Here is a 21,357-nt window from a genome sequence, read left to right as displayed (position 1 = left end):
GATTCTGCACAAATGCTACAAATTTAAAAGCACAACCACAATGACGGGAAAATACCCGAACAAAGCTGAATGCCATACATGTAAGTACCCATGAAAACTTAAGAAAACACATATACATATATACTGTATGTAATTATAAATATACATATATTATATATATTATATATATAAATATATGATATATATATATATAATATATATATATTATATATATACATATATAAGTAAAATCTCCTCCTCCTCTGTTTCTACTGGGAGAAAAGTAGAGAACATTTGTAACTGTGTGGGGGTTTTAATGGGTGAGAGAAGTCTGTGAGAAAATAGTCGTGAATCAATTCCTTATGTCAGTAGGCTAATTTTACAGACAATTGATTTTATTTATCCAGTTGAGTAATATAACACTTTTATACTGCCCGAATTTCTGATGACAGATATGTAATAAGTAAAGTCAAATATACTAACATTTAGAAAACGTTGTTTTATCTGTGTAAAATAATATAGATAACACTATATCCATCTGATTCAATTAGTTATTAATTCAGTTAAATATATGCCTATATTCGGGTCCTAGAGTATGTCTTCTGACATATATATATTCTCACATTCAGATAGGTGTACATTTGAACATGTTACATCTGTGTACATATGGGAGTGTGAGCGTGGAAACTCCAAGTATGTTTTCAGCTGGAGTTGGCAATTGATGGGAAGCTGAGCACTGCAATGAATCTTTGTCTATGTTTATCTGGGTTTGCTTTCTCCAAGTTTTTTCTCTGTATAGGGTTGTCTTCCTTTTAGCAATGAATTTAATTAAAGATATGGCAAGAAGACCTAGATATCTTATCTATCTTTATTTCTTACATACGTAAGATTTAACTAATAATTTATGGCATCATCTCATACCTGTCTTCTAATGATACTTATTTCCAGCCTTTTATTATTTTTATACATAACTCAAGATGGCAAACGTACCTAATTCTCCTTCTTACTTTCCCGACAACAACCTCCCCTGTGAGAAGGGTTTGGCTGAGAGGGATTGACTGGCCCAGAAAACCCATAGATCAACTGGTGTATTGCAAAGAAATCTGGTTACTCCTTAGAATGCAATGCATACTACATTCAATTTGGACTATTTTTTGTGAACAAATGAACTCCTTTTGTTGCTTTATATAGTATATCATTTTGGATCTTACATATGGTAGAGCTGACAGTTGGGAAGTTCCTGCAGAATGTGCCAGCCATACTGGGTTGAGAGGTTATTAAGTATAAACCTTTTGATTTTGTTCCAGAATGATGGAATTTTACTATATCATCCAAACTGATTATCTCTAAAGCTTCAGGCAGTACTGTGACATTAACCATTAGCTGAAGGGCTGCTCTCTTTATGTAGTTGCACATGACATCATATGGTTTTAAAAATTTAATTTTAAAAAATTTAAAAATGTAATTTTAAGAATGTATATAACTCAGTGTACTGTCAGTGTTTTTTTAATAAAAATGCTTAGCAGTAAAATGTAGGCGAGCTTCAGGAAAATAGTCTGCATATGCTTTATTGAACACTCTGTCTGCAATCTCTTTTCTCTCAATTTTGAGAAAGAATGAGTACTGCAGAAATAAAAGTGGAACATCACATTTCTGGAATGCCCTTATTAAAAATTAAAAGCTTCTGATCTGCCCATTAGGTTGATAAGGGAAATCTTTTATGTCAATACTCCATTTGATTCCCTCTCTAAATCTGAAGGCAATCTTTTCCTTTCTCCAGACTTCACATGACCTCAAGGCCAACATTCTAATATACACATCCAGCATGCATCTTAGGATCACAACCCAGGGCAGGAGCACCTCAATCTGTAAATGTAAACATCAAAGCTCACCACATAATATATACCTCTACTGATAGGTCCCTAATGATATAGGCTTTCTTTAACCTCAGTACATCTTGAATGAATAAAATACTTTACTTCCAGCAGCTTCATTTGTGTTTTATTGGTAACCCGGCTCAGAAAATCAGACCAATAATTTTTTTCCTGATAAAAGTTAATGTTTGTAGGTTAGGCTTGAAATGAGGTGCTCTCTTGAGCTTGGTTGTTTTTTTGCAGATGGTTCATTTTCCAAGCCAGATAACGTAATCAGTGCTAGAAGGATTTGCTCTCAATTTATATTTTTACAGGGCAAGCCACTAGAATATAAATTGAGGCAAACCCCACTCCTTACTAGCATTGATAATGCTACCTAGTTTGGGTAATGAAACGTCTGCAAGAAAACAACCAAACTCAGAGAGTAGCATGGACTCCTCAATTCTTCTAACATCCTCTTTCAGGAAGGTTGGGGTCGAGTGAAGATTTCAAAAGGAATTTTGAAGTATAGTGTGATGGGATTGGATATTTAAAAGTGCCCCCATGTTTTTTGCAAAAACAGAAAAATTCACTTCTACATATCAATTCGGATTCCCAACGAGAAGCGGGAGGGAAAATTCTATAAAATACACCTAATGGCGCAGCAAAGGTAAGTCTTGTCAATAAACCCATTCGGAGCACCAATCTAAATGCAATTATTTAAATAGCTGTTCAAACCTTCAACCTAGCCCAAACATTCAATAAAAGATCGACCGCACCTCCCGTCGTCACCCGGAAAGTAGAATTACTTGCCGTTCTTATTACGCATGCGTCATATTATCCCGCATTCTCACATTTGTGGAAAAACGCATGCGTAAACCGAGTTTCTATCACTCCGCGGCGGACAGAGTGTAAATCTGAAATCACAAGACCCTTGAGGCGCATGCGCCTTAATTTATTTACAACTTCTCTTGCGTTCAGGCGCGCGCGACAGAGACCAGGGCTGTCGAGCACGAGCATATTGTTTTCGCAGCGCCTCCGCATCTCTCCGTGCACGTTTCGTTCCTTTCTGGAGCGCATGCGTCTTTCTGATCTACGAGCGCGGAATTGGCATGCGCAGTCCGCATGTGTTAAGAGAAAATTAGTTGGTGGAATTACCAGAAATGTAATTTGTTATTATATATCTGTAAGTAACTTGGCCAGTTGAAAGGACTGGGTGAACAAACAGGAAAGTGTGTGTCTCTTTTAGCTGTAATCGTTTGACTCATCAGCCATTTTCTTTGACTTTCTCCTACCGTATTTTGGCACGAAACGTTAGTATTGCTCCTACGATAAACATGATTAAGATATGTTTAAGATTTCAACACATTGAATCAATTCGATTGAGTACTATAAATGTGCATACACCTGGATTGCACAGCTGCAACGAATTCACTTTTTGCTATTGTCATCTGGTAATAATCTGGCGAGATATACAGAAGTCATCTTTTCAGAGTCATCTTTTTGATAATCTTATTTGCTCCGACCAGATAATACAAAGAAATGCTGATCTTTATTTTAAAACAAAATTCTTGGAATTTGCTAGAGCAATTTAGAAACTGGCACCAAAAAAATCTGCAACTGGAAAAGATGATCCACAGAAAATAGATATATCAAAAATGGATGGGCATTTGTGGCATTTGCAGCAAAACACTGATAACAAAATGATGCACGAAGAGAGGATCACATAAATGCCACCATTATCTCTCGCATCCTGTCAGCTGTAAATTACAGTAGGTGGCATTGGCATGGTAACATGGACATATTATTTGTCTCTTGTGCAGATATCCAAGCAAAGTAGGATTACATCAACAGATGCCCTGGTTCTTGTGATTTTATTCAACAGTGCAAGTTTGAGATCAACATACCAAGACATAAAATGACCACACACAAAAGCAATTGGCTAATTTGTGATCCAAGATGCTATGTGAAAACAGCTTATCTGGACTATGGTAAAGTGGATTTTGAACACTTTGTTAAATAGGTAGTATTGTATGCAAATCAAAGTAATACAAATATCAGTATTAGAGAAAGATTAGGCTCATATCCTGATCCAATGATGTTAATTGGCTCGAGAACTACTAAAAGAATTCAAATCAAACCATGATTTAACCATGGTTTCAATAACTTTACTGAATAAGGCACATCATGCAGAGTCATTATATTTGGATCTTCTTGTCGTGATCAATAGTTTTATATATATATATATTCCCAATATGGCAATCCTATTGAATTTCAGCATGCAGGTATCAATTCAGCGACTTTATATTGTTCGATTTCCTTAGAAGAAAGCAGACTGTAATATAAGTGAAAATCAGAATTGCATATTTTTTCCAGTATAAAGAAATGTTATTTTATTTTAGGTTATTGTTCAGCAGAAATACATCTTTCAATTTAAAAAAATGAGAACTTCCCAGCAAGTTTTGGCAAATGACAATGAGCTGTTCAGAGTTCTGACTAGCTATAAGTTGTGCAGCTCTCACAGTTCTGCGATAGCATATCTATTATTATTAATTTCTACTACATATTTCTTGAAGAATTTTCCTCCTGTTGAATTGTGTCCGAATCTTGGAATTGCCTAGATTAGTCCCTGCAATTTTCTTGACTAGGTTTTTCAGAAGTGGCTTGCGAATGTCTTTTTCCTATGGTTGAAAGAAAAGGACTGGCCCAAGGTCACTCAGCTGGCTTTGTGCATAAGATGGCACTAGAACTCCTGGTTGCCTTTCCTTAACCTCTTCATCAAAGGAGCACCTAACAGTATACAAAAAGGAAAACAAAGCAGTTAAAACCATTGGATCAATCTATTGCTCTTATTGTCTTTCACCTTGATTTATATCCCATTTTTCTATAGGAGCAGGTAAAATAGTTAAAATAAAAACGTATTTAAAAATGCACTTCCTTGTATTGTGGCCCAACAGTTATCCAGCAGTAAAAATTTTGTTTTTGGAGTATAGGCTTGCCTAATGCCATCTTTGCCTACTCGAGATGTCTTTTCACCCAAGCATTTATGCTAAAATCAAGATAACTTATTAATTTACTTGAATTGCTTTTTGCCCGCAAAGAATTTTAAACCAATTTATTATTTAAACATTGATAATACTTTTATTTATTCTTTTGCATGCTGCCTAAATTACAAGAAAGGAAGGCACTATACTTCCTGAATAGTTTTGCTAGAAGAAAAAAAATCTCTTCCCTGTGTTACAGCATCTCACGAACGCAAGGTGCATGTATACTTTACATTATAAGGGACTTCACTTGTCCTCTGCAATAGAGTGCTTTACTGGTCAATATAATAATTAAAACTTAATAGGTTAATATATGAACTTCGTTAATCCTTCTTGCACTTTTTATCGGTAAAGATTAAATAGATGTAAAGTAGAATATAAATAATATGGACGGCTGAGAGCAAAGATGTAACGACATCAGAAGGTGAAAAGATCAAGGCTGGCGGCCATTTTGTAAAACGGGTCCATGTCACTTAGGTTAAAAAAAAAATAACGGGGAGGAGAAAAAGACAACCGTTACTCGCGCGCGGCCGCCTTGGCATTGGCCAATCAACTTTAGTCTTTAAAAGAATGAGCCCTACGGTCACGCGCTCTCCAGACTGCCCAATCAGCAGGCACCACACGTGGGGTCCTTCGTACGGTTCCGCGCATGTCGGGAGCGAGGACTACAGCCCCACCCAATCACTACCTGCCGCCTTCTCCACACCCTTTTCCCCCACCCGCTCAGAAAGGCTGTGGTGCGGGAGGGGGGAGAGCGTGCGCGCGCGCAGAAGGGGCCAATCAGCGTGCGCGCCAAGGAATCCTCGCGCCGCTGCCTCCTCGCTCTATTCCCCCCTCCCACCTCACTCCCCCCCGCCCGCGCCACGTTGCTGCTTCTCCCCACTCTCTCCCCTCCCTTCCCGACCCCCCTCTCGTCGAGCTGAACCCCCTCCCCTGCTCGTTACCGCCGCCATGGACCCGAGCAACTGGAGCAGCTTCATCTTCCAGGTAACCCCCCCTTTTTTCCTCCACCTTCCCCCTCCCTTCTCCGCAAAAAAAAAGGGGGGGGGAGAAAGCGCGAGGAGGGAAGGACAACAGAGCGCAAGCTGGAGCTCTAGGCTCCCTACTCACATCCTCCCTGCCCCGCCCCTCCCCTCGGGAATCCCAGCGGGCGGGGGCCCTTGTGCGCGCGGGCCAGCAGGGCGCACTCGGCACGCGCTCCCCCCCACCGTCCGCCTCACACTGCCCCAACGGTCACCTCCTCCGCCCAGCGTTGCCTTGCTCTCCTCTACCCCCTCGTTCTCTACGCTCGCTGTGCCCAGCCCCTCGCGCTTCTCTCCCCCGTCAACGGTCACCTCCCTCTCGCGCTTGCTCTGCCCAGCCCCTCGCGTTGCTCCCCACCTTTTTCTCTGCCACTTGCTACCTCGGTGCCTCCTCAGCCCCACTCCGAGGGAGCTTCCTTTCCAAAATGCCCCTCAAGATATGCACCCCTCAGTCGCCTCGCCCTACTTTTGCCACATACACATAATCTTCTCCTGCTATCTCCACACTCCAACTTCCCTCGGCCAATATAATGCCCCTTATCCATGTTGGTTCCCTGCTTGTCAGGCCAGTATCCCAGGGGTTTCCACCCCGCATTAGTTTGAACTTGGCCACCCATGCTCAGAAGGTGCTTCCTTCCTATTTTCCGGTGCCCGGTATTTCCTTACCCTCAAGCGCATGCACTTACAGTAGGAGGTGGCTATGGACTACCTTCTGGTGCCAACAGGTGTAGTGTGAATTTTTCACCTGTTTCCTTTTATGTTTTTTTTTGTGAATTCTCAAGGGTAGATGGTTTCTTGCCACAAGATAATGCAGAAAAATCCCCAATTCTTCCATCTGAATAGGCAGCTGTAGATATAACTAACTAATAAGAGGCATAATGAGTCCATTTATTTACTTTCTAACATTTTGGGTGAATTGGTGGCCAAATCCCACCCCATGTGAGTTGCCTGGGACTTGCCTTAACATCCTGTCCTTTGCTCACCCCATTAATTTGCTCGCCCTTTTAATTATTTAAACCTGCAATCCATTCCCAAACATACATGTAAATCCTAGATTCTTCCATTTCCCCAACAAAGAGTTAAGATTATATAAATAGGTGTAGATATGCCTTTTAAGAGGCACATCTCTCATATTCATTTACTTCTCATATTTTGGGAGAAAATGTATATATGGCTGGCTAGTCAGTTGTATTTGTCAAGATGATTGTATTTGCTTCAACATGTCTTTTTTCCCCACTCTCTTTAACCATTTGTCTTAATTTGCTACCACTTTTAATTCTTTGAACCTCCATCTTCAATGTTTATCAAAAGACATTGATAAATGTCTTCCTGTTGTATGCTCCCCTTATTCTTTAATCTAGTAGTAGTGCTGTAATTCCCCCCTCACCTGTTCTTTCTGATCAGAAATTCCTAAGGAGAACCTAAGCCTTCTGTTTATAAGATAGGCCACCACTCAGTTTTCAAACCATTTAGTTTAATTTATTGCACCTTCTAAATGATTCTCCTTCAAATTAACAGTCTTCTTAAGTTTTAGACACTACACCTTAACTTCATCTGCAGCTTTCTCTTTATCCTCCCCCCTTTATAGCCTTATTCTACCCTTCAGAAATATAAGGCACATTTCATACAGCAACTGCCTGCATCTACATGTTATCTTTTCTAGTCTCCTTATAGAAAATTTTCATACAAGCATAATCAACTATCTGTTTTGATATACTATTTCATGTGATTTGGATTTGAGTGCTAATTAATGTACTTAAATAATGTTATAAATTATTTTTCTATTTTATTTTTTATTTTCAATTCAGTTGCCCATTGTATTCATAATTTGTCCATACTTGCATACAGTGCTTAAAATTATTTAGCTCAGATGAAGAAAAGTTTGAGCTTTCTCTCAAACCAAAAATTCAATATGGCTGACATTTAAAAAAATTAATTAAAATTTTTGTAAGATAAACACAATAAAAATTTAAAGAGAAATTAAGGTAAAAGAAAAGTAATAAGTAAATAGCAAAGAAAAAATAAAGGAAATAAAAGGTTATAAAAATTATTCTGATCTTTACAGCAGTTATAATTGCATTTATATTTTATCCTGTCTAAGGATTGTACTGCTATCTGGTTTAAGGTATTTTATCTTTTATAATGAGCTCCTCGTCCAGTTCAAATCAGTTTTCCTGTGAAATCACTAAATTATTTATCTATCGATTGGTTTTTTGCAGTTGCCTCTCAGGAGAATCCTTTTTTAAAATTAAAATTCCCTGATCTCCTTTATTTTGATTTTTTAGCAGAGTCATACTCAGAATCCTCTACAGGTTGGGAGTGAAATCCAGTCAAGATTTTTCGCTGCTCAGGGCTGTAGTCAAAGTCCCTTTCAGGTAAGATATTTAGGCAATAAAAGAAAATCAATTGATTCTTCTGGGAAACAATTACTAGAAGCAACTGTGTCTCACTATTGCAGGTTAATTTTTTTGTATATCAACAGTAATTACACTCTTTGCAAGATTTTATTGAAAGTTGTTGCTGTTGCTATAAATGAGTTTTAGAATAATTTATTTATTATTTGAAGTCATTTTCATTTTTATATGATTGGCTCTGAAATAATGATTAGGCCAAGACTAATAAAATTTGTGAGAGCCAGTTTAATGTAGTGATTAAAACATCAGGCTAGAAACTAGGAGCTGTGAATTCTGGTCCCTCTTTAGGCACAAACCCAGCTGAATGCTCCTTGGGCTAGTCATTTCTTTCAGTCCTAGGAAAGAAGTAATGACTGTCTTTGACCTAGTAGCTGAGATGCCTTTTTTTTTCCAGGAATAAGTCAAAATCTACCCACTTTTACTCTTCATTTTGTGGCTTGATTGCTTTGGATTTTTATTTGTACCCCATAAGAACAAGTAGTAGTTTTCACCTGTTGCAACTGTGAAAGAGTCCCTCCCCTCCCACAGCTATAATCTTGGAAGACTTAGATTTGTTTATCTTACCATTTTGGCAACCTTTTGTCATGGACAGAGAAGCATGTAAGATTGTCATAATCTAAGTGTTGCTTTTTAAAGATTGTATCTAAATATATTTATTTTTTTAATAAGCACTAAAGCCTACTTTTTAATATAGATCAACTTCTGAAATTGTAGGTCAAAGATTATGTAGTGTTTTATGGTCACTTTTTTGAAGGCATGTTACTTAGGAGAAATAATAATTCTTTCCATGTTTCTTGACTATGTCTTCCTGAACTCACTAGGATTTATTTCCAATTAAGATTTGTTCAAAGATTATGAACAAATGCCTGATCCGGACACTTACAGTGCATTCAGAAAGTATTCAGACTCCTTCACATTTATCTATTTTGTTATGCTGCAACCTGATTCTACAGTTGTTGAAATTCATTTTTTCTCATTAATCTATACTCTGTATCCCATAATAAAAGTGAAAACCAAATTTTAGGAATGTTTGTAAATTTTTCACACCTGGATTGGAGAATTTTCCTCCATTCTTCCTTGCAAATTCTCTCAAACTCAGTTAGGTTGAATGGTGACTGTCAGTGGACAGCCATTTTCAGGTCCCTCCAGAGATGGTCAGTGCGGTTCAAGTCAGGGCTCTGTCTGGACCACGTTTACAGGGTTGTCCATAAGCCATTCCTGTGTTGTCTTGGCTGTGTTCTCAGGATCATTTTCGTGTTGGAAATGAACCTTTGGCCCAGTTTGAGATCCTGAGAAATGTGGAGCAGGTTTTCATTGAGGACATCCCTGTACTTTGCTCCATTCAGCTTTCCCTTGACCAGTCTCCCAGTCCCTGCTGCTGAAAAAAAAAACCCACAGCATGATGGTGCCACCATCATGCTTCACTGTTGGGCAGGTGATGAGCGGTGTCTGGGTTCCTTCAGACATAACATTTAGAATTGAGGCCAAACAGTTCAGTCTTTCATCAGACCAGAGAATTTTGTTCCCCACAGTTTGAGAGTCCTTCAGGTGCTTGTTTGCAAATTCCAAAGTGTTAGCACTGAGAAGAGGCTTCCGTTTAGCCACTCTGCCATAAAGCCCAGATTGGTGGAGGGCTACAGTGATGGTTATACTTCTGGAACTTTGTCCCAATTGCTGAAGCCCATTCTCACTCTGATTATCAGGTTCTTGGTCACCTCTTTCAATAAGACCCTTCTCCCCCAATTGCTTAGTTTGACGAGGCACCAACTCTTGGAAAAGTCCTGGTTGTGCCAAACTTACTTCATTTGAATATTATGGGGGCCACAGTGCTCACAGGAGCCTTCAGTGCAGCAGAAATTTTACTGTAATCTTCCCCAGATCTGTGTCTTGCAGTAATCCTATCTCTGAACTCTGCAGGCAGTTCCTTTGTCCTCATGGCTTTTGGTTTGCTATCGTATGCATTCAGCTGTGAGACCTTTCATAAAGAAATGTGTGCCTTTCCAAATTATGCCCAATCAGTTTAATTTACCAGAGGTGGATTCCAATTAAGGCGTAGAAGCATGTCAGCAACAATCTAGATAAATGTGGGGCACCGGAGCTAAATTCCAAGTGTTGTTGCAAAGGATCTGAATACCTATGCCAGTGTGATAGTTCAGTTTTTTTTTCTTTTTAGTACATTTACGGACATTTCTAAAATTCTGTTTTCACTTTGTCATGAGGTACTGAGTGTAGATTAATGAGAAAAAAAAGAATTTTAACAACTGTAGAATCCAGCTGCAACATAAAGAAATTGACAACATTGAAGAGATCTGAATACTTTCTGAATGCACAGTATATTGATTATTATATCACCAAGCAATAATTTGTATAAAATCTATTTAATAAGCAACATTTTCTCTACTTTTTCACGAGAGTATATATTCAATCCCTCTGCATATTATTTCGGAGGAGTTAAAATTATATCATAGTTCCTGTTCCATGCTTTCTATTGAGTGGTTGGAGCAATCACTATAATACTGAGAATCTTTCTTTGAAATAGGTATGGCAGTATCACTGTTCACTTATACCATACCTTGGATTATCTGGACTCTACTTCTACCCTTCCTTTTAAATTAGCAGTACAGATAATATGCAGAATGTAATCGGTTCTGGTTCATACCATGTGGTGTTAAGATGCACTTCTTTTGTAAGTATGAAAGGCAAAATAAAATGCCTAAATGTAACAACAGTAACGTTCTTCATGTTTTGTTAGACTTGGCTGATTTTTGAAGCTTAAGACTCATATACATACTGACTTAATTTCAGCAGTACTGTAATCTCAGAGTTCCATGTTCTAGGCAACTAGGGAGAAATTAGGTAAACTTACTGAAATATGCATGGTTCAGTATAAGAATGCATTTTGAAATGCAACTATTTTTTTTTTCTAGATGGGTTCTATAAACCTACCTTGTAATAGCTGATCACCTAATGCTCTGAGGAAGTGGGTTGGCCTTCCCTTATTCATTTTGCCTATAAATTGCCTGAAATATTAAGAGCAAGCATGTTTGGGCAACTGTGTAGTCATTTTTATGGAATCAGTTTCAGGTTTAGTTTTAAAGCAATTTTTGAAACTGACTCAGAAACTTATTTAACAGCAACAGCATAGACTTGAAGATATAATTAATTTTATACCAAGGAAACTGCTATTATAATTCTTCAGCATTAATTAAAAGCAGATCTATCTTAGAGGTTTGAAAATAAGCTCCCTTTTAATGTGAATGAATGTTTCTGCAGCACTGAGAACATTAAGCTAGAATTAAAAGTGTTTCTCCAGGAAGCTAAAACTACTAGTAGGCATTATTTAAATAGAAAAATAATTATAAACTACAGTGGTTTTTTTTTTCATAATTCAGGATATCTGCATTTTCACTTTGCAGTGCAGGACAGTTAAGGCCTTGTGCCACACATAGATTATTTCTCTAGCTGAATCTTGAGCAGAAACAATAGTGTAGAGATAATTTTCCTACTTATTTTCTGTTTGTGCAGATTAAAACTGATTGCCTCAGTTTAGTGTAGAGAAAGACGTTCTCCAGAAAACAAATGCAACAGTACTCAACATATTAGAATATCTTTCTGCTGAACTGTGGAATTACTTCCTCTTCTATGCTGTCATAAAAGCCAGCTACTTTTCTTCCACAGTTATTCTAACGGTATTGCACACATGCTGATTTCATTCCTTATATTTATAAACAATCAATTTTAAATACACATACCGTGTCACTTATCTGTAATGCAATAAGGAAACTATTTTAGTCTCAGTAGTGGGACACTGTAATACATTCTGGGAGCAGAAAAGCAGAAATTCTCCACATAGTTGAACCCTCAAATATTAATATATTAAAAAGCAAGAATTTGCTTTTATTCTGTTTAGCAGCATATGCTGCATCTTGAGTAACTCAGCTCTTTCTGCTAGTAAAAACTATGGTTACGTTTGAAATAAGAATGTACTTATCTTTGTATTTAAGTTGCTAGATTACTGTAGAGTTTCAGTCTTGATTGTTCATCGCTATGTTACTCAATTATACAATCTCTCTTTCCTCAGACTGCCACCACAACTGCTCCTCCCCAACAGACAGCTACCCCTGCTGAGTCCCTCCAAGTGGACCTCCTGCCTGTTTTGGCTGCAGCACAAGAAACAGCAGCTGCAGCTGCTGTGGTTGCTGCTGCCACTGCTTCTGCACCAGCTGCTTCCACAGTAGATACAGCTGCCTTAAAACAGCAGCAGCCTTCTGCCTCTGAAGGTGGGAGTGGGCAGGTAGTGCCACCCACTCAGACCACACAAGCCCCTACCCCACAGGTAGCTCCTGCCAACCCCCAGGCAGCTGAGGCCCAGAAGAAACCGAAGAGTAAAGGGCCCTACATTTGCTCCCTGTGTGCTAAAGAATTCAAGAATGGCTACAACTTGCGGCGTCATGAAGCTATACACACAGGAGCAAAAGCTTCTCGCGCTGGACCCACAACCATGAAGATGCCCACTATGGTTCCCCTCAGCTTGCTTAGTGTTTCTGCCATTGGTGGTACAGCCCCAGCAACACCTGCCCCTGCTGAGGGTACTGGAAATACTGCAGGATCAGGTGCAGGCCTAGTGACCACAACAGCATCAGGCAAACGTATCCGGAAGAATCATGCTTGTGAGATGTGTGGGAAAGCCTTCCGGGATGTCTATCATCTCAATCGGCACAAGTTGTCACATTCAGATGAGAAGCCCTACCAATGTCCTGTCTGCCAGCAGCGGTTCAAACGGAAGGACCGCATGAGCTATCATGTCCGTTCACATGATGGTGCTGTGCACAAGCCGTACATCTGCAGCCACTGTGGGAAGAGTTTCTCTCGGTATGAGGGAGTTGAGGGTTCAGGGAGGATGTACTTCATATGGGAATTTTTGAAGTGCTTATATGAGACATTTGAGAAAAACATTTCCTCTTTTTGGTAAAGACTAAGATACACATACAACATGCCAAACTGACTTAGGAAGGCATAATAATATAACACTGCAAGTTCCCAAATCATCTAGGAAAGTTTGTGTGTCAGATCATGCCTTCCTCTATTAACTTCCCCAGATCTCTTAATATGTTGACGTAACATTCCGAGATACACTGGTAGACATTTAGTTCTATGGGTTCCCATGATAGTCAACTCCTTAGGAAATCCATGCTTTTCATCATTTACCTTAGCAACAATTTCCTTATTTTACATAAATTCCAGCTGAGAGAAGACTAGTGAACAATTGTGAGAACATATTTCTTCTTGGTGTGGCTATCAAATGACAGTGTGCAACCTTGAAAGCTTTCCAATTATTGCCATAGTTCCAGTGAATTTTAAAATCTGTGAAACTTCTGATTATTATGTGCACCAGGTACCAAAAGTGAATTGAGATGTCTTGGCAGACTAAAAATTAAGTTTGGAACTTCAGAAAACATAAAAAGATCTTTTGAATTTAAAAAGAAATGGGAAAAAACCATTTAAACTCATTCCAATGCACACTCATTTTAATATTACCTGTGAAATTATCAGATAGATACAATTTAAACAATTCTTCAAAGACATTCAAAAAAAGATGTTTTTTAAGTAGTAAATGACTTAGAATTTCTCCATTTAGAGAGGAAGACTATACTAAGACAATACGTGAAGTGTGGGGGAAACAATTTAAAATTTGTCATTGCTAGAATGCTACATTTGGGGAGAACTTTGTTTTTAGCTCTTAAGTAATTCCATGTTAACATGGAATGCCTTACATTTTCCTCAAAATGACAAGAGTCTGAAAAGATTCCAGGCTGTGATTTTTTTACATATTAGAAAATACTCTTGGATCAAGCAGCAAACAATGAGACCAGCTTGTGGGAAAAGGAAATACATTTTCAGAATTAAAATCTTGCAAGAGTATCAAGCAATGACATTGTGGTACTGTTTTGGCAACAAGCGTATTAATTTTGTCAATGTACTATGGTTAAAAGTTTTAATTACTACGAAATACTTTGGCACTCCAGGATATTTCAACAAATACCTGCACAGAAGAAATAGAACCATAAAATAGAAAGAGTCTGAAATACCTTGGACTAAAATATTGAAACTGCTTAATTTAGGGTATACATTGTAAGAAAAAATAAATTATTTAACACTGGCATGAATAGAAGTGAGAAATAAATCTCAAATAGTAGTTAGACCTGGAGTCAGAGCACAATTTCTTCAATTCAAAATTTGAACTGAAAAAGCGGGGAAGACCCAGGATTCAAAACAAGACACAAGCAGGGAAAGGGTAATTTGGATTTTGAACAGATCTAAGATTTTGCTTCAAAAGTGTTTGTTTAAAATCACTCCAAAATAAACCAAAGAAGTCAGTTTTGATCCTGCATACTCTGGAGGCCACCAAACAGATACTGATGAGATGCATATGGTTCATGAACTACACTTTTTTACATACTTGCCCTAAAGTCGAGTTTCAAAGAATAAGGATTTGTGTTTTGCTTTAGAAATGCAAAAATCTTAACTAGGCTGCTGTTTCAGACATTCCCACAAATGTTGAATTAAAAAAATACACAGGAAAAATTGTTCCACCTGATAAAAGTATTACCAAATACTTAAGTTTCTCTTATTTGCATAATAAGGATATTAAATTTTTCTGGCTGTTTTGGAAAAAAAGACAATTCTGAATAAAAATTGTACCTTGTTATGTGGAAGGCAAATGGATAAAAGCAATCAAAAAGATTGATTGTACTCAATCTCCCTTAGTTCTTATTTGCTACCCTCACTCTCCCTCCCCCACTACGGAAGCCATGTCCTTGCTTTTTAAATATACAATATTTTAATGTTTAAAGTATATTAACATTCTGCAATGCCATCCCAAAGAAATTGCCAGGTTGGACAATTACTACATTTTACTTTGAAATCCCTAAGAAAAGCAACTTACAAAAAGAACAATTAACATACCTATAGTTTGTTTTATGAAAGGAATTGGTTTTCTGGATTCAAAAATACAAGAGATCTTCACTATTTTTAAACATCTAATTTATAATAATTAAAAACTTATTAGAAAAAGTCTGATACGTTTGGTAAGGGAAGGAGTCACAAAGTGAAACTGCAACTTTGCCTATGATTTGAGATTTCCTTTGCTTCACAAACCTGTAAAGGCTATAAATGTTGAGAACTGGTTGTAAAAGTACTTTTTCATTACTGTGATAATTGCAAATGGTTATTAAATAAGACAATCATGGAATTCAAAGTATAAGTATAATCTGAAGCAAAGAGAATTTCATAAGACATAGAGGATGTACCACTGTCTGCAATGAATCATTTCTATTTTTATTTTATAGTAGACACCACTTGAATCTTATTTACAAATTTCCCATTATTATGAATGCTAAAAGCAAAATCTCCTTATAGAAATTAGTTCAAATTTAACTAGGTGTAGTTAAACATTCATTTTTAATAGTAAATGTTCTAAAACATGAAAAATATAATGGCCCTCACTTCCAGGATTATAATTTTCAGATTTAACTTACTCCATATGGGTCTTCCATAAATCCAACAGATTTATTCTGCTCTGTTGTCTCATGAGACTTTTTAAATATCTATTTGCCACACATCCATTACAGATTAATCAATCATTTAATTGATTAATTTCTTATGAATTGTTCAGCATATAATCATCTAAATTCTCATTAGTTACTGTAATTCTTTAAAGTGTCAGAAATATTTTCCATCAGTAGTATGTATTGTGCATATGAGAATTTCCAGAGTGGAACTAAAGTTCTGAAGGCTGTTCCTATTGTGTATGTGCTGCTTTTGCAGCTCTTAAGTATATGATTCTTTCCAGTTTTAAAATATATAATCCTATGAAAGAAATTTACCAGTGTTGTTCCAGTTTCCCCCCAAATGTAAAAAAACGGATTCCTCAACACAAGGGTTTTTTGGTGGATAAGTGGAATCATCCCAACCCATTTAGAGTATAAGAAAACTACATTTCATCTTTTTTTCCTTTCCTCCCACAGTCCAGACCATTTGAACAGCCATGTTCGACAAGTTCATTCAACAGAGAGACCCTTCAAATGTGAGGTATTTTTTCCCATTGATAAAGTTGTGCTTATTTATGCTCAGGTGTTCTGGGCAGTCTTCCTGATGCAAGAGGGTGATCTGTACATTAAAAGGAATCTTATGCACACTTTAGTCTTTAGCTGTTAAATGCATTGGGCAGTGGACCCATGGCTATAACATTTATATAATTCTTTTGCTGCTATTTTTGCAGACTTGTGAAGCAGCTTTTGCCACTAAGGATCGACTACGTGCTCACACAGTCCGTCATGAGGAAAAGGTGCCATGTCATGTGTGTGGAAAGATGCTGAGTGCTGCCTATATCACAGACCACATGAAAGTACACAGCCAAGGGCCGAATCATGTCTGTGAACTGTGCAACAAAGGTAAGAGAAGAGGGCTCAGATGGGTAACATTTGAACTGCTGTAAATATAACTCTTGTTTTTAAAATATGCTAAGAAGCCCTATATGCAAAACTGTGCAGGTTTTCTTAGGTTTCATTCAGTTTCACTGGAATTTAATTCCAGTAAATTAATTTAGTCTTTCCCTTACTCTTTCCTTCAGGAATCTCTCAGTCATTAATCTCTTCATTCTTGGCTAACCTGTTTGAAGGTAAAGTTAAGCTCAATGTGGTTTCTAGGTACTATTCCCAGCATTAGTCCCCACTCCCAATTTTAAGATCTGTTCTAGATATTACTTTCTCTTTTATGGTGTGTGGGAAGGGTATCTTTAAATCAGTTTCAAAATTTGGCAACTCCCTGTACAAGTCATTTCAGTTGGGGGTTGCCATTGCCGCCTTCCTAGAGCTGGGGGAGAATGGCCAGTCTAAGTCACCTCATTGACTTCGTAACCTAATGCAATACTAGAATTAGTTTCCCCGTTTCTAACCTAGTTGAATATTGCTATTTTTCCATAAAAATTAAAATAAGCTGCATAATTTCCATCAGCTAGAACACAGCTAACTAGCCTTGTATAATGACTGAAGCCTTAAGGAAGGGGTGACTTCTGGCAAATGTTCTGTGGAAAAAAGCTGGATTTAAATACAATTAAAAACCTTTAAATGTGGAACCAAATTTGCTGTCCTTTAGCAATTCTGCAAAAATGCAGATGAGGCTTGTTAAGATTATCCATAATATGTCTGGGAAATACAATGTGAATTACTGAAACTGAAGTCTCTTAATATGCAAATGTTAATCAGGCTGTCAATTTATATTTGTTTACAATAAGCAAACTGCTTTGCAATACAAATAGTTCCCAATATTTCTTTCACCCATTTGTATGTCAAAGCATTTCCTTAGTTATAAGACACTGAAGAGATTTATAGTATGCAGTATAAGTGAGAGGTAATGCTTCTTATTTCTACGGATATAGTCCAATGAATTGATAGAAGTGTACCAGAAATAATCTTAAGAATGGTTGAAAGGCGATTGCCTAATATCTGCAGTGGATGTGTCTGTTCCAACCCTATCCATCTGATAGTACAGTATCTCACAATGCAACAACCTTAATACATTAATTAAAACGATTAGACATTGTGAAAATTAAAAATTATGGTGGATTTTTAAAATTTTAATAGTGCTTTTAATATATCTCCTGGATTATATTTTTGCTAGATGTGTGCTATCCATATATTAAGAACATATGTTCATATAACTGGAATCTCAGAAACATAAAACAGAGTTTATTATTTTTTTTGTTCAATTTTGGCTCTGAAGTTTGTAGTGAATTAAATAATAGAAATACAACATTATAAATCTCTTGAAAGGGTATTCTACTGACATTCTTGTACCAAAATATTTCTGTTGAAGGTTTGGTGATTTTATTTTAAGAGATTTAGGTTATTTGTACTCTACTGATTCTTATAGCAAGATGCAGCTGCCCTTAGGGTGGGATGTGCTGTTTGTACAGTGATAACTTGCTTGGTGGCAAGAAACAGCTGTCTTTGGGCTGAGAAGCTGTCTCTGAAATTAGGGAAGCTTGTCGCAATGAATCTTTCACTAAGTTTCAAGACACAGCCACCTCTAAAATGAAGCACAGCCAAGCATTGCAGGACACCGGGTTAACGCTTTCATTAGGCCGGACACTGACCTGGCTGGTTTTTGTCCTTCTCCCCCTCCCGTAGGGTTCACCACAGCGGCCTACCTCAGGGTCCACGCGGTCAAGGACCATGGACTAGCCGCCCCGCGGCTGGAGCGTTTCCTTTGCAAGCTGTGTGGCGTGCACTGCAAGACCCCAGCTCAGCTCAACGGGCATCTGCAGACGCACGCAGGAGAAGGGGCCGCGGCCACTGAGGGCCAACCGCTGCGGTGAAACATTGGCCGGGCCACCAGGCAAGAGCGGCTTCCTTCAGTCCTGGGAAGGGGGAGGGGAGGCCCATTTTTCCCCTAGGGTTCTTTAGGTATCCTTATATTTTCAGTGAGAAAAGGGAGAATCCCAGCTTCCTGGGGCAGCTGCATCCTAATTTAGCATCTTTTTGCCAGTTTAAAGTGCTGCATATAGCAGTATCTGACTAGTGTGATTTGACTGATCTTCCTGCAGGTTCATCTTCAGGATTTGAGCTGTAATTTTTAAAAAGCCATACACAATCCATTGAGTGTTGTATTTATCTGAATATTTTTCTACGGGATTATGGTGTTTTTTATTAATGTTAAAACCAGGAGGGTTAGGGATATCAACAAATACCTTTATGTTATCAACAGATACAAATCCATTGGTAAGTGTTTTAGCTTCTTTTTGCCTTTACAGATGATTGCTTGCATTATGCATCTTGGACAGATCCATTTTATTTTACATTGTACTCTACAGTTTCCTAATCCAGGCATTTAAGTGATAAACAGAGTGTCCGTATTGTCCTCAGGATGAGGATTAACAGCTAGTGCTAGCCTGACCTTATTTAATTAACATATGCTGACTTAACATACTTAATCTGTTCAGCTTTTTAGAGAGAAATTCTACCAGGCTGTGGATAAATAGAGTATTTTGAAGAAGGAATAGCTGCATCTCTTCTTTACCTTATTAAACCAGATTACTAAACCTGAACTAGTGTAAAGTAATAAGAGGATATAGGAAGCGAGTTGAAAGCTTGGGCTAATAACAGGTATGAACATTCTGACTTTCTATTTGTCTTCCTTCACAGGTACGGGTGAGGTCTGCCCCCTCGCTGCAGCCGTCTCGGCTCCACCTCCAGCTGCCGTCACGGTGCTGCCGATGGAGGGAGCTTCGGTTGTGAGCCAAGCCCTCCCCACACAGCCTTGGTGATTTCTGGGAGTGGGGAGACAGAAGCCAATCCTCCCAGTCCCATCCCTCTCCCTCACTGGCAGCTGGAGCCTTCATGCCCAGATGGATATTCAGTGGCCATATATGGGTTTCCAATGTAATGGCAGTTTCATTCATTTTCTCCCCCTGCCTGTGCTCATAAAATAGTGGAGCTGGGAAAGCATCTCCTCAGCAACAACTCTTGTTCAGAGGGCCATGAAAGGACTTTGTGCATTTTGACAGCACCCTCATTTTATTGACTCCCTTACTATTAACTTGTGGCCCTCAAAATAGTCCTGGAAATACATTCATTTCTGTAGTCCATGGTCTAAGACAAATAATGATTATCTTTTATCACAGTAGATCTTGCTTATTCCAGCAGTGCCCCCTGTTTCCCCCAAATGAACTTCACTAAAAGAATGAGATAATGAGACAGAATGACTTAGTAAGCTAACCTCACAGACCAAGGGGGGATTGAAGACTGGAATAGTTGTGGTACAGTAGTGTAAGCAGCGTTGCAGGAGGAGTACAGAGTTAGAAATAATGGGTTGGTTGAAAGGTTGACAAAACTTGGGGAACGTACAGAGGAGTTAGAAGGAGGTACAGGTTGGGGTTTTGCGGCATCATTGGGTGCCTGGTGCTCATGGCTGGGTTTGTGGGAGCTGCAGTGAGATGAGATGGAGAAGGGCTGTATTTCTTTCTCCATGGCTTCAGTGTGGAGTGTTCTCCATTCCCCTCCTTGCCCAGTGCCTCATTCTCCCATGGTGTCTTTTAATGCTCCATTCCTCAGCTTCTCTCGTGATTCGTGTTCCAAGCGCATCAGCCCTTCGCACCAAGCATTGATGCCCCACCTGCTGAACACCTCCCTTGTTGCATGCAACCCCCCCACAGTTTGGGGTTAGAGTCTCTCGCTTTTTTGTATTATATATATTAAAAAAAAATCCCCTGACATTTAAAATAACCCTCCTTTGTGGTTTTTCTTTTGTTGTTGTTAACACAAATGTAATGAAGCTGTGTCCATCTATATCCACTCTCCCTGTTCCTTCTCTCATAAGCCCTTCCCCGCACCCCTCCTTTCCTCTTCTGTGAGCCCTTTCTGAATCTGTGTCTCAGCAGCAAAAGATTTTAGTAAAACAATTGAAGGGAAAAATCCACACTTGTGTCGATTTATTGTCAGATTATTTCGATATCACTTTGTGGGGAAAAAAAAGTATCCCGGTTCCTGGCTCCTCTTGCATCTTCTTTTATCATCATATTATCTTGGGACCTTTCATATCTATTTAAAATGTGTAATGGATCAAACATCAGGTTGCATATTTCCATTCTAAGTGAGTTCCTAAACCACTTCCTTGTTTCTTCCAATTACTCATGGGACCGCTTTCTGGGTCATGGCTTAGTGGGTATAGCTTCTTTATAGAAGAAAGAGCAATTCTGAATGTTTTGGAGCCAAAAATCACGGTGTGATGCAGTTGCTGTGCCTTGGCAAGCCATTAAATGCTGCACTGGAGCTCTGCTGTGGTTAATTTGTGGGCTCTTTTCGTCCTCCCTCCTGCAGCAGCCTGGGCAGCTTATAAATAATTGATGAAAAACTGGAACTGAGAGATTTTATATAATTTTCTCCGGAGGAAGCTGGATTCCCCGAAAACATTTTCTGCATAAAACTCCCGCATCAGCTTGCTGAGCTCATATGGATGGGTTTTCTCCCATCTTTCTTAGGCTGGT

The 21,357-nt window shown here is 38.5% G+C and overlaps 2 protein-coding genes and 1 long non-coding RNA gene across 10 annotated transcripts in view; 1 reads left to right on the top strand and 2 right to left on the bottom strand.

The window, feature by feature from the left end:
- MVP (major vault protein) overlaps positions 1-2,775 on the bottom strand; it is a 49,372-nt gene extending 46,597 nt beyond the window's left edge. The window contains exon 1 of the mRNA XM_087918321.1: positions 2,646-2,775. The gene's annotated coding sequence lies outside the window, so the exon portion shown is untranslated. The remainder of the gene's footprint in view (positions 1-2,645) is intronic.
- A 1,423-nt stretch (positions 2,776-4,198) lies between these two features.
- Positions 4,199-5,929, bottom strand: LOC148124403 (uncharacterized). The gene is made up of 2 exons (XR_015740438.1): positions 5,821-5,929; positions 4,199-4,622 (listed from the first exon to the last, which is right to left on the bottom strand). It is a non-coding gene; the product is annotated as an uncharacterized LOC148124403 (long non-coding RNA).
- On the top strand, positions 5,637-20,789 carry MAZ (MYC associated zinc finger protein). 8 transcript variants are annotated; one of them, XM_026711848.2, is made up of 7 exons: positions 5,637-5,863; positions 8,187-8,273; positions 12,394-13,184; positions 16,340-16,403; positions 16,594-16,765; positions 18,503-18,710; positions 19,517-20,789. In XM_026711848.2, the coding sequence occupies exons 1-6, from the start codon at positions 5,828-5,830 to the stop codon at positions 18,688-18,690; spliced, it is 1,338 nt and encodes a 445-aa protein (XP_026567633.1). In that variant the 5' UTR covers positions 5,637-5,827; the 3' UTR covers positions 18,691-18,710; positions 19,517-20,789. The 8 variants fall into 8 exon arrangements, with proteins under 8 accessions (XP_026567633.1, XP_026567632.1, XP_026567636.1 ...); XM_026711847.2 differs by having other exon boundaries at positions 8,184-8,273; XM_026711845.2 differs by lacking the exon at positions 5,637-5,863 and adding an exon at positions 5,929-6,623.
- The last annotated feature ends 568 nt before the right edge of the window (positions 20,790-21,357 follow it).

Source organism: Pseudonaja textilis, chromosome Z (genome assembly GCF_049901715.1).
Source record: "Pseudonaja textilis isolate UNSWEBS1 chromosome Z, rPseTex1.2, whole genome shotgun sequence".
NCBI lineage: Eukaryota > Metazoa > Chordata > Lepidosauria > Squamata > Elapidae > Pseudonaja > Pseudonaja textilis.
This window is presented reverse-complemented; position numbering and strand designations above follow the sequence as displayed.